We start from the raw sequence: 18,566 nt of genomic DNA, 5'->3' as shown, positions 1-18,566 counted from the left end.
CCAGGGGGTAAGCAGGAGCGCAATGACAAGACTAGCTCAATCAACATCTTGTCAACATTGCTGGCTGATGTGTACAGACAATTTCATACCACTGCCACTGACTCCCTCCCCTTTTTCTCTCCTTTTTATATGGCTTTTTTATTTCCTGTCCTCCTGCCAGCCAGCCAGTCACTTACTATCTGTCTGTATGGAGTCAGCTCTCAGCTCCCCTAGCTCTCGGCTTCAGTGTAGGGGAGCTGTTTAAAAAAGCTGTGTTGGAATTATACTCAGAGAGATGCTTTTGCCCACTAGAAACCCTAAAGATATGGGCCTCTGACACTGAGTGCGCATCAATGTGCTCATGTGAGTGGCAAGTGTGAGAAGACAGTATAAGAATGAGTGTATTTATGGCACATTGTCGGGCACTGCAGCACACTGACTGTGCGAACCATTCACGTGCATTCACACGCTGACTATGTCACATCAGCACTCTTGGGTTCTTACCCAGCCTCCCCTTTTCTTCCCTCACTCCTTCCTCTCCCCGTATGCATACCACTCTATTACACTATCCACTGCATCTGTTAGCAGCTACCCAGGGAGAACCTCGGCTGCTGCTCACCCATGCGATCAGCCTCACTGCTGCCCTGATGTGTGCAGCGCCCTATTCCAGCAGGGGAAAAAACCTCATGGTGACAGCCTCGGAGACAGACTGATTACAGCATTCCATCAATCCCCTCTCAGGCTCCCTCCTTTGCAATTGGAAGCTGACAGGAGCCCACTTTTTCCATTTTTACCTTACCTCAGTTTTTTCTGATCTTTCTAAAATATAGTACCTCTTTTTTTTGCTCTTGTTCCCCCCCTACTCTGCTTTCTTGAGTGTTGTGTTGACAAGCTGACACAAACCCCTGTGATTTTCACACCAGGGATGCAGAGAGAGAGAGAAAAGGGACAGGGGAAGGGGATACAGGATAGAGTAGAGGAAGGGATGGGGAGGGAAAGTGCAAGGGAGAGTCTGGTAAGAGATGACAGCTGACACAGAGTCTGGAAAAGCAGAGTGGTGGCAGGAAGAGCGACGGAGAAAGCAAATCAACAATTAGTAGCACCTTATAGAACTCGCGAGGTTGGGGGGCTGGTAAGTATTGATTTCAGGTATCACGGTTCACTGAGTGTGGTTGTAAAGGTGATGAGCAGAGGAATGAGGGGATTGGGCTGGATTGTGAATGGATGCAGGGATGGGAGAGAATGCCCGCGGTTGGGGTTTCGGCAGAACACCAGGAGGGGGTTGGGTGGATGAGCGGGTCCACTCTCTAAAAAGGGGCCTAGGTCTGAGCCAAGATTTTCACAATGGAATAAAGGCTGAAAGGGGAGGCTAGGAGGATTAAACTCCAGCAAAACAGCTCTTAAAAAGCTGTTAGGCTGCAATTTGGGCACAAAAAAAGCAAAATGGGAGAGAAGATAGTGAGAGTGGGCGGTTGGGAGTGCAGATGAAATGCAATGTGGGAAAGAAAAGATGGAAGAGATGCTCGGTTACATTAAGGTAGGCTAGATGCAGACATCTGCAGAGGCACAGGGTGAAGCTGTTTGCAACAGTTAAAGAAAAATACAGAGGTGCTCACCCATATAGTGTGTGTGATGGGGCGGGTGGCCATACTGCCATGGGCTGGTGGGTGGTATCTGTTGTTAGCGTGTTTTAAGCCCCTTAGAAGTTCTGTGAGAGTCACGGAAATGAGCTTAGTAGCCAGATCAAACATAAGATGGGTGCCGTGTCCCCTTTGTGACATACTGTTTGGTTCAGCTACTACTCAGCATTACTCTCTGTTTATATGCACACACAAGCACACACACACACAGGAAAAGGAAGACAAAAGAGGCTGACTCAAAACAAAGGGATAATAATTCCATACAGAGAGAAATGGAGCTCCCATTTTCCAGCCCGATTTAGAAGCCTTATCTAGACAAGGCACAATGGATGGCATTTGGAGAAAGTGGTTGTTTATTCCAAGCTTGACACTTTTTTGCCAATTGCCTTGTTTTGTAATGTTTTTTGTCTGCTTTGCTTCCTCATTTTCTCATCTCTGGCTCTTATTGTGGGAAAACTCACACCAGCTGGGCTCGGGAGTCTTTGCCGTTAGCATAGGGCTGAAATGCAAGTAGATATCGGGTGCTATTTCTTTTTTTTCTTTTTTTTTTAGCATTTTGAATTATTACTGCACAGAGCAAATTGTCCAGTCAAGTTGAGAGCACTTACATTTATAGACCCCACAGGACTGGATGTTGTACTCTTCGTACTGGATGGGAATGAGGACATGGCATAAAATCGGAACTAAAATAAGAACTCTTTGCAAACACTGCCATCAGCAGCTGAGTGTCATCGTAAAACATAGGAAAATGAACAGAGTGGAGTAGCTGATGTTATTTTAGTTTTCATTTGAAGGTTCCAACTTATGCACTTAAATTGACTTTTGTGCCCTCAGATGCTCAGATCATTTATTTATTATTAAAGTTTTTTTTATTTTTAAAAAAATCTTGCTTCTGTAGCCCAGAGGGACTCCCTCATTGATAATGCATTTCTTATCCCCTAGCCTTCACCTTATCCATCACAATAAATGAATGCCTAATCCTAATGGCAGCGTTATACTTTCCACTTTACCAAGTACGAGAGTTATCTTGGGTCCTACTGGTGCAAATTCTGTCATGAGGGCTGAATGCAAGACTCCACAGGGGGTGTCCGAGCGTCCTTGAGTTTGTTGTGACCGCAGCGTGTCCACACAGAAACTACAGTACAGCAGCAACAACAACGCTTTCGGACCATGACACTCGTCTGGGTGTTCGCAGTTATCCACGTAACCTTAACTGATGCTATCCCTGAACCTAAAACCAAGTATTAAGCCTCAAAAAGCAGTCCATACCTCTGGGGACCTTGATTTTTGTTCCCACAGGTTTGTGTGCAGTCAGGTTAAAGTCCCCACCGGGATAAATGCACACGAGACACACTCACGTACATACACACGCGCGCTCGCACACGCAGAATGACTGCTTCAATCTATTTCTATCAAGGCAGATGTCCAGTGGAGGACGGATCATTGCCGACATCTGTCCATCCCTTCCTGATCCTTCCTGATGCGAGCGCATCCCCTATCAGTTCAGATGAAGGAGAGAGAGCAAGCAGTTCCAGGGTCAACGCAAAGCTCTTTAATAGGTTTCGCCCAAGTCGGGGAGGCTGTTTTGCACTTAACACCAACCATGTGACAGAAACAGCAAAGTCACTGTGTCAAAGTAACTGCTAAATGTGCCCTCCAGTGCCTGACAAGATGCTTACCCTATTAACGCAGCCCCAACCTCCACACTCATTCACACACTGAGATGAAACGGCAGACATAAACATACATAGCCCAAACACACACTCAGCGTCAGGCGGAAATGCACGCACACACAGACACACATAAACTTAGCCCCATGTGCATCCAGCGGTGTGAAATGATATTCCATTTTGAGAAATCCGGATTAAAATGTATCTGGCCAAATGTGTTTTTGACCTTGTTACTAGGGGACGGAAAAGCAGTCACGCGCACACATATACGCACAGCAAGGTGAGAAAGAGCGAATATTGCATTTTTGGTGTCAGTGTAACATTTAAGCACGCAACGTGTTGCATAACTAATCTACTCTGCACATATTTACCTGCGTAGCAATCGAGACAACGCGATAAATAAACTCACATCCTCTGCAGAAATGTTGGAATTTCAAGGGGATTCAAGTCTTTCTTTACGAATGCGATTCAACTGCAGCCAATAGACGAGCTCCCCATTTTTAGTCTGCTGAAAATCACCGAAAACTATTTGTGTGTTTTCGTTTGTGTACACGCATGTGTGTATGTGACACTGCAGCACACCAAGAACAAGCCTCCTCACACCCACAGCTCCCTACTTCTTCTGACTGCTTCTCCTCCACTACTTCTTTGTCTGGTTGCGTTCCTCCCTCTCTCCCCGTCAGAAATGTATTCATGTAATTAAGCTGCTAATACACCGTCAAAGAATTGTCTAATTCAGCAAGGAGGAATTAAAGGAATCTGGCATGAGTCATTAGCCAGTCGAGATGTTCTGTTGAGCATTTTCAATAAGGGATCTGGAGAGCAATGAATCACTCATATGGCGTGAAGACATTCTCTACAGCACATGCTCCGTACTCTATATTTGTACGGCTGCATATGCGTGAGTGTGTGTGCGTATGGTGTTAATTGCCATTTGTGAGCATGAGAAATTGTACGTGGGCGAGGTAAAGAGAAGCAATTCAATGCATGTAATCCATCTAAACAATCAACCAATGCAGTGAACTATTACCCATTGTAAACATTTAGATACTCTGGGCAAGATACTTAATTACAATCAATGTTTGTACTGTTGCAAGTACAAAGAGGAAAATCCCCCAACTCGCTTTGCAATGGGAGGAAAATGAAAACGCTCAATAGCTCATAACGGCAGAATGTAAGGGACAGGCGGGCAGACTGTTAAAACAGCATTTTTTTGAAGGTATGACTGGAAAATGCCAGCCTTCGGTAAATGCCTAATGGCCTTCACTCGAAGACGTTTCACTTCTTATTGACGCTCTCAAATTGGCCTCTTTTGATCCCCAGTGCGTGCCACACATACAGCAGTCTACCTGTTTGCACCCACAGCTCAATCGGCTTTTAAAGCTCTTTCATAAAAATGATGTACAGGGAGACAATACTGGAGAGCCGACATGCATTGTTCTCTGATCTTTCTTTTTTCTTCTTTTTTTACATCTCGACTCGATCTATTAACACCTCGTTTGGCCCAGATGGAGAGTAACAGACAATGGGAGCATGTGAAAATGGGTTTCGAGGCAGTTGTCGAGAGCCACAACGGTCTAAAGTGTTGAGCGCTCATGTTCCTGATGAGCTCACTGTTTGGCGGCTTTAATCGTTCTGTTGGATGACAGAGGCAGGAGGGTGCAAAGGGGTGAGGGAGGCGAAGGGTAGGGTGCAGTCCTGAGATGAAGTGGTTAATTGAGTGCAGGATAAACAGTGCCAACAACCACGGAAGCCCCTCAACACACCACCCCTTCAGAAAAGAAAAACTAGAAAGAATGGAGGGTAAAAGAAGGGGAGGATGGGGGGGGTAGAGAAAATCCCAGCTACCCTCTGGGGGGAAAAGCTGCTATTGAAAAGCTATTAAACTTGCATTTAGCAGGATTGATTAGAAATGAAGAGGCCTATTAAAAGAGAGGGACAAGAGGACAATAGCGTGTCTCTGGCCGCCGTATGTTGCCCTCCTTTCAGTGGCTTTCTTCATGTTGGGAGGGAGGGGGGATCCTGTCTGTTTAAGCGTTCCCACCAAGAGAAGCAGTTCGGGGTGGGGGGAGTGGGGGCTTAGCACTGCCCGAATAGAACCCTCTTTATCTTCCACTGTCCCCCTTCCCTTCCATTCTCCACCGAGCAACAAAGAGAGGAGAATGAGGGAAGGTTTTTTAAGTCCTCTTCCCAGCTCACACAGACATCCTACTTAGATAACCAACCAACTGCCTTTCTCCCTCTCACCTCCTGCCTTCCCTTACGGATTAGTTCCCTCTGGAGTGCTGCCGTCTTCCCCCCCCTGCCAGTGGGGTTTGTAATACACAATCTTAAGCATAGTGGCACAAACTGTAGGAGCTGCGAATCCGTATTCACGCTGTGTTTCTGCATGCGTGTGAAGGCAAGCCAGCCAATCCGGGGAGACTTTGACTTAAACACAGCAGCGAAACGGCGACAGCGGTGGCGGCAGTTGTCTCCGCTGACTTTCAGCAAGCTCGAATGAACGGGTCCCCAGGGAACTTTAATGGAGTTTTGATTGTTTAACATCCATTTTTACAAAAAGCACATTGAAGGAGTGGCTGCGTTTTCTCTCCACAAGCGTGTTTGCTTCATGTCAGTGAGCATGTAACCATATGGTCTTGGGAAAGAGTTAAATAAGTTACGAGTAACAGCTGACTCTTCCTCTTAGAAGACGCATTTGTAGTGGGGGAACAAATAATATTTTCACGCATGTCCATTTCTCCCACCAAGTGCTGTGGTAACAGGAGAGTAAGCTGAGCAGTTCGTGTCAGTCTGCTTTTTTTTAAATAGTTGCATTATTTCGTCAAAGCCCTTACAGAGAAAGTTTCACTTTCCTCGTCATGCGTCTCTGCTGGCACTGCAGAAATCTACTGTGATCACATTTTCTGAATTTAATACATCGAGATTTTATAGCCATATTGTGACTCCGTATGAATTTGCAGTTTGCCATCAAGGAAAAGGTCAATTTAAAGATTTTAGTTGTTCACGTTGTCTCCTTTTTATTTTTTCTTCCAGCAGCCACCCAAGCAGCCTACTTCTCCCAGCAGCCCCAGGACCAGGTGGTTGTATCCGGTCAGTCGGTGACCTTGCCTTGTGTCATCGTGGGTTACCGTGGAATGGTACAGTGGACCAAAGATGGCCTGGCACTGGGAGGAGAGAGAGATCTACCAGGTATTATCACTGGCTTCTTCTCTCCAGCCCCCTCCTTTTTCTTCTCCTGCCCTCTCTGTGTTTAGTGCTCTCTCTGTCTCTGTCTGTCCTGCTGCAATTAATGCCAGGCCTCATTAGAAATCAAGTCTCTCTCTGTCAACCTTTGGGGTTTTACACAAATGAATGGTGAGTGAACAATGTACTGCAGACAGGTCAGCTACTGCTGCACGCACCGAACTTTAATTTGTTGTTTAGCATTTTAACTCTTGTAAGAAGGTGGATAATCAATTGGCTTTTGCCACACATTGACATTTAAATGTGTGGCTGACTAGCATAAAGGCGAAGAAGCTTCCTCTTGACCTTAGCCACCCCATCTTCAGTGTGCCTGTATTTAAAGGACAGTCTTCCCATGCAGCAGCCTTCTCACGTGTTGCATCTCTAGGCTCACGCTGCTCTGCTAACACAACGGCTCAATGCCTGGCCCTGTGAGGTGCTGCTTGCTTTCATTTGTGTCTTAAAGAGCCTTGCCACGTTTCTTTTGGCTTTGTTCGGGACACAAGTCTGTTCATTTTATAGTCCTTTCATTATGTGTTTGTTGTTGGTTGGTTTGTTTGTCTCTGACTCTATTCTCTGTGCTGGCTTCACGCAGGCTGGACACGCTATTCCTTAATGGGCGACCCGCTATCAGGCGAGCACAGCTTGCAGATCGATTCAGCAGAGTTGGCGGATGACGCGGTGTATGAGTGTCAGGCTACACAGGCAGCGCTTCGCTCCCACCGTGCCAAGCTCACTGTACTAGGTAAGATACACAGCTCACGCATGATCCTCACAGTCGGCCCTTGTGCCAAGGCCTGCAGGCTGGCAGTGCATGGGAAAAATCAGGGGAGTGTCTTCATCGCAGAGCATAAAAGCTTGCAGACAACTACCCTAATAATACATGTTCATCCCCTGAAATGAATCACCTTCAAAACACAACATTAAATGTCTTAAACTTCATAGTTTGTTTGGGTTTTTTTTTTTTTCAATCAGCGCTTATAGATAACGTTATCTGTACAGTTTCCAAGTGGAAAACATGCCTTGAAAGCATAATTCAAACCAAATAAGACTCAACCATGAGAAGAAGAGGAAAAAAAAAAGAAACGCCAGCATTCTTAGTCGCGATAATCAAGACTCTCGACGTCTAGGGTAATGTGATTGCTGCAGTCACAAATGACTTGCGTAGTCGCTTGAAAGTCTGCATAGTTAGCACATTTTATAGTGAGCCACAACATTTGTCAACCGCATGGCGGTTTTTACATTAACGTGATGTGAGTGATCTACTTCTTCACACAGACCTTCAGAGGTGGGGTGAGGTGGAGCGGAGTGGGGTAGGGATGGGGGAGTACGGGGAGGAGGAGGAGGGGGGCCGGATCTTTTGGGAATTGGAGTTGACATAGTACTGCTGGCATCTGGTGGCATGAAAAGGAATATCACTCTATAAATTAGCCCTGTCAATTGCCCATAAATGGACCTGCAAGGCAAGCATTTTTCATCAAGAAAGGAAAACTCAAAGGGAACAATTATAGAGATCTGTTGCTGCAGCTTATGTGAACATTTCTCCACAAAGACCCTGCTGTCACTGAATCCATCCGTTGCGTGGAGGTGTCTGTTCAAAGTCACTGAGGCAGAGTGACAAGTGGTGCAGATAGCGCAACAATGGGAGGGCAAATTGAGTGGTAGGTAGAAACATTTCAGTTAAATGAACAGAATCTGAGGACTCACCCGAGCTCATCTGCCCACCTTTATCTGTCTCGTGTCACCGCCAAAAGCTGCGCAGCGTAGCACGAAGCAGTGCGGTCGCCACATGCCCACACACATCCAGAGAGTGTGTGTGGAGGCAGTCATGAAAACTTGATAAAACTGCCTCTTCAACATTAAATGCACTCTCGAAAGACCAAGGCCGACACCGTGGCTGGTGCTTCATGAACATTATGTGCATTTCATAAACACATAAATGAAATCAGATGCATTGCTCATGTTTTTGTGTGGACATGAGGAGGGAGCGTGCGCCTAACTTGTGAGTGTATGTGTGTGTCTGTGTGTGCGTAAATCAATGTGGCCAGATGAGACCAAAGCAATCCTGCACAGTCAAAGGAGTCAACGGTGGGAGTGCAGTCAGGGGAATCGGCATGGAAATTAAAATCACCTAGCACTCGGATTCCATTAGTGTCCGTGCCGCGGCAGCGGAAGGACCTCTGACAATTCAGATACACACAGTGAAATTGGTTCGGTAGAGGGTGCAAGAAAGGCCAGCACAAACCCCATGTTTACGCCTTCCCTTATTGGTTGGGGAGATAGACGCCTTCATCAGGGGTGGCACGCTTGGCTTGACAGTGGTGCGTGCGAAACCATGCAAATAAATGAACAAATAAGCAATTCAGTTGAAACATCACTCTGCAACAGTAAGAGCAAATAGAGCAATAATGCTAGCCCCAAGAAAGGAAATAAATAAGTTTGAGTGTGTGTGTGCTTTTTTTTTCTTTCACCAAATGACAACAGCTCTCGGCCTTTTCTCCTGTCTGAAACTACACCTTGTTAAATAGACACTTGGCAATAAGAAGGTATTGTTATATATTGACGATGGGCTAAGAGCAACAGCAAGCTCAATATCAGTAATGCGTCTTTGCGGTTCTGCGCTCGCCCGGAGCTGCAATGAGTCTTTTTGTCTTGAGCTGTATGTTTGTTTCTGCATTACAGTTCCTCCCTCTGACCCTGTGGTGGAAGGCGGCCCCGTTGTACGTCTCAAGGCCCACACACCGCACAACCTCACCTGCAGAGCCTCGGGAGCCAAACCTGCTGCTGAAATCACCTGGTACAGAGATGGAGAAGTCATGGAAACTGCAATTTATTCCAAGGTACAGTGAGAACAGATCCGTGTTTTGCATTATCATTCAATCACCACACACCTACACAATATTACAAACTGTAACAGCGGGCAGAAATAAATGCAAAGCTATTCAAAAAACAGAAATATTTTCTCTCGGGGTATAATACTATCTTTTTCCTCATTTCTGTTTGGATGCTTTTTTCTCCATCTATCTTTCACGGTATCTCACACTTTCTTTTTCCATCGCCACCCTTTCCTCACAAGATTTGTTCTCTTACCCTCTGCAGTCCCCCTTCCGCATCCACTCATTCCTGACCCCCCCCCCCCCCCCCTACCCACCCCACCCCTTCCACCCTAGCTTCTCTCCCCTCCCTACACCACCTCACCCCACACCACCTCAGCCCTCTTCACTCTCTACTCCCTCCCCTTTTTTTGCTCACTAATGCAGCCACACTACAGCATAACTGGAGCATGCCAAAGCTCAGCCAGGCATGAGTGTTTCATACAGTAGAGTTTCTGCAAAGAAGAAATCACCCACAACAATTGTAAAAACACAATGGGGATGCGCCAGAGCGTAAACCAGCCGCGGCTGGGAAAGTGTCACATTTTTCATGCTCTCTGACCACGCTAAACGATGCTAAACGCCACATTTAAGGAGGCGAGAGCCCACAGTGAGGAGGGAAGGAAGCGGGCTACAGGGGGAGAGAGAGGAGATGAGATGAGATGTGAGGAATGTGGAGGAGAGGAATAGAAAGGGGTGGAGGGGAGTGAAGACAGAGCAAAGTGTTGTTAATAGCTTTGTGAAAATAAAAAAAAAAGAAAGAACAAGAGAATTTCCAACGTTTAGGAGTGAAACTGGGGGTAGGCTGTGCTCTGTCCAAGTGAGGGCTGGCGACAGGGAGGGATGTGATTTGATCTAGCATAAAAATGCTTTTGGTGTGTCTGGCTTAGAAAATGGAAGACCTGTTCCATTGATCTGGCTGTCCAGGGAAAAGGTTCGGCTCGCCCCTGCTCTTTTCCAATGATGTGTGACACCCCTCCCTCGCTGTCACCAACCAAAAAAAAAGGACACGCAGGCAGCTCAGCTTTCACTTTCTTTTTTTTGTTGTTTTTTTTCTTATGTATGAGGAAGAGAGGAAGAAAGTGAGAGAGCAGTGAGCCATATCCTCAGAATCTGCACCTTTCCTCACTTAGGCGTATTGATTTCTGTGAGCAGTAAATAGATTTAAAAGATGATGACAAACAAGGAGCGCTGACTGGGAACACTCTCAGAAATGTGGGAACAGCACAATATCCCCTGCTGCATCATAAAATATATGATTTAAGTGCCATGCCAAGGAACAGGATGGCAATTTTTAATGCTTCACGCATGGAAAAAAATAAAATAAGACTGGCAGTGTGTAAATGGTGAAGTCGCTAATGACATGCAACTTTGTTGTGTGACGCTGAGCTGATTTTTACTCACCTCTTTGTTTTTGTCCTTCTTCATAGTCCCTAATGGAGGATAGGAAGAGGGAAACAGCTGTCAGTATGCTTCCAATCATTCCAGAGGACAGTGACTCCGGACGCACCTACACCTGCAGGGTTGTTAACCCAGCTGCCCCTGCTGGACGACAGACATCAGTCACTATCAATGTCCAGCGTGAGTCCAGCATCCACCTGCCTACAAACACTCTGAAATTATCAACGTGCAGCATGCAGTCACCAGTGTTCTGTGGAGACCAATGAATGCTTTTGCAAAGTCATGCATGTCAGTGACATGAATGTTTCTGCTTCTCACAGACCCCCCTTCAGTGACTCTGTCAGTCCAGCCTCAGACTGTAACAGAGGGAGCCAAGGTTCTCTTCATCTGCTCTGCCTCAGCCAATCCTGAAATCACTGGATACAGGTATCTGTCTTTTCTGTGTCCACTCTAAACCTCTGCGTTGCACTGAGACATAAAAGCCTAATAAAATGAATTTTATAAGCTGCAAAAATGTTATAAACTGAGACAAAAAGATGCCAAGTAGACTCCGTGGATTAAATGGGCTGTTTGATTGGCACAAGCCACAAATCGGCTAACAGCCACTTTGATACGCATCGCACCGTTCCTTACCAGAACTAATGGAGCTGTGATCATTCATTTGTTCCAGGTGGTCGAAAGGAGGAGTCCCCATCTCCGAAGCAAATGGGGATAGCCTTGAGGTGACAGTGGACTACTCCTACTTCACAGACCCCGTCTCCTGTGAGGTGTCCAACTCTGTGGGCAGCACCAATGTCAGCACTCTGGTTGATGTCCAGTGTAAGTTTAACTGAAGGCAAACACTGTACGCGGTGTGGTCTGTGTTTTCAGATATTGAAGGTAGAGCAGCTTTTTAAAAAAAGTCTCTTACTGATTCTAACTGGCCGCCTGCATTGCTTCCCTTCTAGTTGGCCCCAGACTGCTGTCGGAGCCGAAGCCCATGACAGTGGATACAGGCATGGATGCAGCCTTCACTTGTGCGTGGACTGGAAACCCTCCTCTGACCCTGGCTTGGACCAAGCAAGGCTCCAGTGTGGTAAGGCGACAACAACAAAAAAAAAAAAGCCAGTCACCAGCATATTTTCTTGATGCTAAAGCTTCAGCACCACACCTCAGCACCATTCCTCCGGAGAGAAACATTCACACATGGCCTTGAGGCATGAATCCCTCACACTTTTTCCCACACTTCCTTTTTTCAGGCAGAAACTTCAACACCTCCTCTAACCACTCTCCCTGAGGGCTAAAGCCTCTGGCAGAAAACTGCCTGTCCTATGACAGATTCATAGAGCACCATCAGAGCACACGACACGTTGTCACAATCCCGACTTAATCAATCGGTCAATCAATCACTCATTCAAGGGGAGAATCACTACTTGTACTTGTAACTTTTAGAGCAGCATCTCCTGCCTCTCGACAGCACAAAGGCCCAGCTAGGCTTGCGTATCTATCTCCTTAAAGTCAATTTTGCAGGTGGAACAAATGGGACACTTCCACCTTCACGTTACATCATGCTGGTAAAAGTGTTCTAGCGTGCACACCATTAGTGGGGGCATCCCATAGGAGATCTCTCTTGGCAACTAATGTAATTTCTGAAGCTATGCTGGAAAAAGCACCCCCGGTCAAGAATGCTGTGGGATGGCATAAGCAATGCTGTCATCTTAAAGAGAGAATGCTTTCAGCCACACTCAGGGAATGGTGCAGACATTTTTTCTAATCCACCCACTGCCACTGTCCCTCACACAGCCATGAGTAATAGATTAACTGGGTTACTCCATAAGCGTGGTGAAATTAAAAAAAATGTAGAGTGAGAGGGAGATGTGAAGATGGAGGGAGGGAGGAGGATGGCGCGGGGGTAAATGGATTAATCACAGCTTGATGGAATGACAGGATCAATGAGCTAAGGAGTGAGTGAGTGTAGCAGCTCCAAAGGCTAGGGCCCACTCACACATGCTTCGTTCTGTCCCCACTGTTTAATTGCAACAATCTCCACAGCAGCACGGTCACTCAGCGGTGGCTGGAGTGCTTAATGCTGTGATTAAAGCTCTTCACAATGAAATTAAACTCAAACCACCAGCATTTGTTACAATGGTCAGCCCACCTCTGTGCTGCCTGCACAGTGAGTGGGCCACTGATAAAGGTCCCACTTTGCTTTCGCCTGCCTCTTCTGCTCACAACCTTGTTCTTTCTGTCTCTTTCTGTCTCTAACATACTTCTCACTTGTCTCCCTGGATTTCTCACTAGGTGCTCAGTAATGGTAACACCTTGCAGCTGAAGGCTGTTACTCAGGAGGATGCTGGCAGATACACCTGCAAGGCCATTGTACCCCGTATTGGAGTTGCAGAAAGAGATGTCACTCTAACTGTAAATGGTGAGAAGTTTCTTAAAGAACAAAAGAAAAAAATAAATCACTTAAGTATGTTTTTTTTTTATGTTAAATTTACTCCTCATTACTTTAAAAACCTATATATATTTTTTTCTTTTTACTCATTCAGTTGACAACTGCTGTGTCTAGTTACTTGTTTAGTTAAAACATTTTTTTTTAGTATTTTCAATAGTTTCAAACACCAAAGCAGAGTTTTCTCATGAAACATTTCAGAAAAAGAGCAAAGATTACAGAAAAGTCATGAGATTAATACATACCAGATTTATCTTTTGTGCCAATGGATGGGCCTGATATAGGAAATGGTTACTTAGTTATTCATCTATATTTCTATTTCTAACACCACTTTACTGTCTAGTTTTTTTGTATGCTTGCACTTGTACGTCTTTTTTAAAACTCTCTTTATTTCCTTCACTGTCTTTCATCTGCCCACAGGTCCACCTATCATCACAGCAGAGGCCACACAGCACGCTGTCAAACACTCCAAGGGCAAGCTGGAGTGCCGGGTGGGAAGCAGCCCCCCACCTGATAAGATTGTAAGTGATCCTCTTATTTGTGTTGTGTGTTGTCATTCACTAATGCTTATTAGCTCACACACTCAGTTTGTACATACTCCCCCTTCCTTACCCCGCCCACATAAGCAGCATCACTAATATGAGCTTTACCCCTAACCTCACCTCTACACCAGCACATCTCCACCTCGCTTGCTAAAACAAAACATATACACAGACACTGACCGGAATGATTGTGGAGTTATCGGAGCTGCTGAAAGAATGGCTTCCTGCAGGTTTCAGCCAGACCACATTCAATTAGCGGCCCAAGAGGCATCAGTCGTCTGACCCTGTTGAACTGCTGAATGTACGCTGGGCTGAGAGAGGATAATTAGGGTGCGAGGAGAAGTGAGAGACAGGTGCCCTGCTGGCTCTGTGCTAGACACGGCAAAAAGTAGCCTTGTTTCCCAGTGTAGCTACCTAACCCTCCTTAGGCTTCACCTGCAGGGCAAACGTGGGAGGCAGCTTAAACATGAGTCCGTGAGTTGTGTCAGACACCGAGCACCTCAGAGGTCAGCAGGGAAAAAGCACAAGAGAGAGAGAGCCGGCGTTCACACAGCAGCAGGCAGGGATCTAAGGATAAACAGCCGTGCTGGCTTCTGCTTTGCTCACAGGTGAAGGATTCTTTATAGAACAATTCCTTACCCCCTGTTGTCTATTCTCTCACTCTTCTCCACAGGTGTGGACCTTTGGGGACATGAGCCTGTCCTCCGGCTCCTCCGGTCGTTACTCAGTGCAGACAGTAACCAGTGACCACGGAGTCGTGTCGTCTCTGGTGCTATCTGAGACTCTTTCACAAGATTTCCAGCTGCGCTACAACTGCACTGCTTGGAACCGCTTCGGCACAGGCACTGCCCTGGTCACGCTGAAGGAGCAAGGTACACACGGGCCAGAGTAATACTCCTGCACAGGAGTTATAGCGATAGTCTCGGTTCTTGCTGTGAAGATTGGGTAAAAGTAGTGCCCCCGTCTCGTGCTTATCTTAATTATGCTCTTCTAATCGATATGATTTAATCAGCAGATGGCTTCTTTAATGAATATGTTTGCCCCATAATATAGATATTGATTAGGGACAAAAGTCAATTAGAGGAAGCCACATGTGTTTGCAGCTGGGATCATAGTCTCTATCAATGTCTTATAGCCAAGCTCAGCATCTCAGGCTGCAGGCCCCTTAAGTGGTTTTAAAATTAAACAGCGGTGGTACGACTCCACTGATGCTAGGGGAAACCTTTGTTGCAGTAGACACCAAAAATGAGGTCCTCGCCAGTAATTTACATCAACGTAGCAGAGCAGGGTCTCCAGAGAAATGGGCAGCGCTATCTCCTGGAATCTCTAATTAGATTACTGTCTATTGCTTCATTGCATGTCAGGCCTTGTTACCCTTCTTTCAGAGAGATTAGAGACAATAGCCAGGCTGTGAGATGCTGGATTGCCCACATGAGCATATGTTACAGTCACTGTGAGAAGATCAGGGCTTACTGCAGATCAATTTATGGGCACTAGAGCATTTTTCAGATTAGCTAGGCAAGAAAAAAAAAAGAGAATAGAATCTCTTCTGTTCCTTTCATTTGCTCCAATATGCACTTTCCTAGACACTTATGTTCTGCTATCTCTGATTTCATCCCTTCCCCATCTCTTGACAAACCATCGACCCTCACCCTCTTTGCCACGCATTTCTTCTGTTACCATTGTTCTTGCAGAAGCACTGCCGATGTTGATAATTGTAGGTGGGGCAGTAGGTGGCGGCTGTGTCCTGCTCATCTGTGTCATCACTCTGGTCTCCCTCTGCTGCAGGCACACAGGCAAAGGTGAGCTCAACGGTTAGTATGGGCAGGAGGGTCAACAGCCAATTCTTCAAATCGAACATAATAAAGTGCCTGCGAGCTGAAAATTGAAAAGATTATGTTCAATTTTGTGCCGTTTCACCTTGAGTTTGAATAGAAAGCTTCGTGTAAATTGGATTTACAAATCTTCCTCGCAATGTTGAGTGAATCTGTTCTCATTTCCCATAGGCAAAAGATGCACTCGTCTTTCCAAGAGTGACATCAGAGTTCAGATTGTTCACAGCGATCACAATGCTACACGCGGCAACGACGACGAGGAAGATGTCAAAGAACCCATGGTAGGTCTATTTTGTTCAGCTTCTCTGTATGTCAAACATCTCCATGGACTGTGAGAGAGAAATCAGTACTATTATAACGTAATGTTCAGACTTTCTTTTGTTCTTATTCTAGTAAGGTCTTGTTCATCCTAATAATTCTTGGTCTTCCCTCAGGCTCCAAACAGCAGCGAGTCTCCCGGGACATCGCGCACAGAACACAGCGACCTCCTGGAAGAGGAGGAGGACGAAAGATCGGACATCAAGGTAAAACTGAAAAACACTTCCTTGAAGAAACTCTCAAAATAGCAAGCATGCTTTTTTTCCACATGATACTGAACTGAAGTCAAATTGATGTTTTTTTTCCCTCTGTTTTTTTTCAAAGGATCCTACCAATGGTTACTACAATGTTCGTGGCCACGACGACCGTCATATTCGCGGCAGCGGATTTTCTGAATACGTGCCCAATTCTCGGCCGGTCTACACTCCATCGCAGCTGCCCTCCCCCAGCCCCGTGTACGGTCAGCACGGCACCCAACCCCGTGCCTATGACTTCTCCCACCGATACGCAACCACCACAGTGAGCAGAACCTCATACGAACAGCAGCAAGCTGCCCAGCAGCAGCCTGCCCAGCAGGGGGGAGTTTATCCCACTGACCCCCTCTACAGTGGCACTGCTTACCTACCTGCTACTTATGGCCACGCCTTCACCAGTTATGTTAAGCCTGCTTCCTATGAGAAGGTGGATGCGTACGACCAATCAGATCAGGCCAGCAAGGTCTCGAGCTCATCTCGCTTCTCTTACGCCTCGTCACAAGTGTCCTCCCAGCAGTCCGACTATGGCCGGCCCTCGCAACGTATGCAGACTCATGTCTGATAGGGCCAAAAAAAAAAAAAGAGTAAAGAAGCAGTGAGTAGATAACTATTTGTCACCACATGTGTGGGCGGACTAACATGAACTTTCTTTACTCGGACAGTCCTGCAAGGATTTGTTAGGACAGTATAAGAAGGGAGGCATGATTTCGGTTATGAATAACCAACCTGCGATGGACGGCAGCATCTACAGTAATGTGAACTTGTAGAGCTAGAAAATTAAGCAGATTGTGATGTTCAAGTCAAGCATATGATGAACATTACAGTGCGATACCTCACTAGGTTGTCTCTACATGATGACCACCCAAACTTGTGGAGATGTTCTGCGAGTTCGTGGGCCAACCAGAAAATAAATCAAATGCATCCCTTAAATTTGGGTGGCCAAAACGACTGGGGTAGCTGTTTACCTGCATTCCAGAGTTTACTTTGTGTCAACACTAATTGTAAACATAACCTCGTAAATACTTTGAAAGAAGACAGTACGAGCTAACACGTACAGTATTTGAGGGGGGGGGGTAAAAAGGTGTGAAGAACCTTTGTTGTCTGTCATTTTGATGTTTTCGTTGGCATGCGAAAGGAATTGTAAGCACATTTGTGTCTCTATCATCTACAAATGACTGAGCTATCCACAGAGACAGACATGAACTATTCTGCACAACAGGCTAGCTGCACTAACCAACAAGTGCTACAGGCACTCTATTGTAAGTGGAATACATCTGGACTGACCTGTGTTTCTGGAGCCTCTCGTGATAACCTTAACACGTTGGACACAAAGTGTTGTCTGCCAGTGGGGAGAGAAGAATGTGCATATTGCCTTCGTTTTAATGGAGGACTCTATGTTGTACTGACACGGACGAGTTAAGGCAGTGAAAACCCAAAGATGGTAACAAATTGTATAGGTAATAAAAATAGGGGCTGATGTTGAAAACTGTTGATCTACCCCTGCATCGTTTCCTGCTGTACTTTCTGATTGTAAAATCAAGGAGTAGGAACCAGAACAATCAAAAGTGGTCTTTTTTTTTTTTTTTTTTGGAAAATGGTGGCAATCTTGAACTTGAAATAAACTTGAACGCAGAATCAACTTTGGCAGGCTTAGGTGGGGTAAGATGTGGAAGGCGGTCCTGACGGGGGACCACCCGCTCTCAAGTTTTACAACTCAACTCAATCAAATCGTCTCGCTATGTTTACAAGAAACAGTACTACCCTGAAACTGAGTATCTGTACAAATGGCTAAGTCCATACTTTCTCTCTGTTGCATGCAAATGATGTGTCTAGTGAAACTCTTCAGCGTTTATATTCATGTCCATTTCATGTTCGAGACATCGGTTACTGCACCTGACCCGGCCGCATTCCACTTCCTGGGCGTTTTTGGTGTGGACGCTTGTACTGCCATTTGTCTAAAAATATAAAGAAAGAAATTAAACGTTCCCAGGCAGCCTAATGAGAGAACAAATGTCACTTAAAGTGAGGAGGCAAACATCATCGCTTGTCTTTATTTTTCTATTTTGTATACGCCTTAAAGTACAGCGTGTAAGCTGCTCTACTGTAAAGTATCTTTATATACATATGTATCTATCTCAGTTTATTTTATTTGGTATTCACACATTTTCTTGTCTGAGTTGTTCATCATTCCTCTGAATGCAGTTACCATGCTTTGGAACACAACTAATTGCCATTTTGTTTGTTCATTCTTTTAATATTGTATTAAGAATTTTATTTGCTAAAAAAAAAAAAAGAGCTATTGTTGCTTGTACCTTTGTACACATATTTATATTTAAATAAAACCATTTCCGATAAAGAACACGGCTCGTGTGAATCCTCTGAGTTAATCAGTCTG

At 45.6% G+C, this 18,566-nt stretch overlaps 1 protein-coding gene across 4 annotated transcripts in view; it reads left to right on the top strand.

Moving 5' to 3' along the window:
• kirrel2 (kirre like nephrin family adhesion molecule 2) overlaps window positions 1–18,530 on the top strand; it is a 33,726-nt gene extending 15,196 nt beyond the window's left edge. For 2 of the 4 annotated variants that reach the window (XM_085422656.1, XM_085422659.1), the window contains exons 2-15: window positions 6,326–6,481; window positions 7,110–7,259; window positions 9,197–9,354; window positions 10,818–10,968; window positions 11,109–11,214; window positions 11,459–11,607; window positions 11,736–11,863; window positions 13,069–13,195; window positions 13,643–13,743; window positions 14,438–14,636; window positions 15,459–15,578; window positions 15,771–15,880; window positions 16,034–16,123; window positions 16,242–18,530. In XM_085422656.1, the coding sequence (XP_085278782.1) occupies window positions 6,326–6,481; window positions 7,110–7,259; window positions 9,197–9,354; window positions 10,818–10,968; window positions 11,109–11,214; window positions 11,459–11,607; window positions 11,736–11,863; window positions 13,069–13,195; window positions 13,643–13,743; window positions 14,438–14,636; window positions 15,459–15,578; window positions 15,771–15,880; window positions 16,034–16,123; window positions 16,242–16,733 (2,237 nt within the window). In that variant the 3' untranslated portion in view covers window positions 16,734–18,530. The remainder of the gene's footprint in view (window positions 1–6,325; window positions 6,482–7,109; window positions 7,260–9,196; window positions 9,355–10,817; window positions 10,969–11,108; window positions 11,215–11,458; window positions 11,608–11,735; window positions 11,864–13,068; window positions 13,196–13,642; window positions 13,744–14,437; window positions 14,637–15,458; window positions 15,579–15,770; window positions 15,881–16,033; window positions 16,124–16,241) is intronic. The other 2 variants (XM_085422657.1, XM_085422658.1) reach the window with 2 other exon arrangements.
• Window positions 18,531–18,566: the final 36 nt, after the last annotated feature.

Source organism: Rhamphochromis longiceps, linkage group LG11 (genome assembly GCF_057381845.1).
Source record: "Rhamphochromis longiceps isolate RC_006_pf linkage group LG11, R_longiceps_female_GT1.1, whole genome shotgun sequence".
NCBI classification, from domain to species: Eukaryota; Metazoa; Chordata; class Actinopteri; order Cichliformes; family Cichlidae; genus Rhamphochromis; species Rhamphochromis longiceps.
The sequence above is the reverse complement of the archived record's forward strand: the minus strand, read 5'-3'. Positions and strand labels throughout refer to the sequence as shown.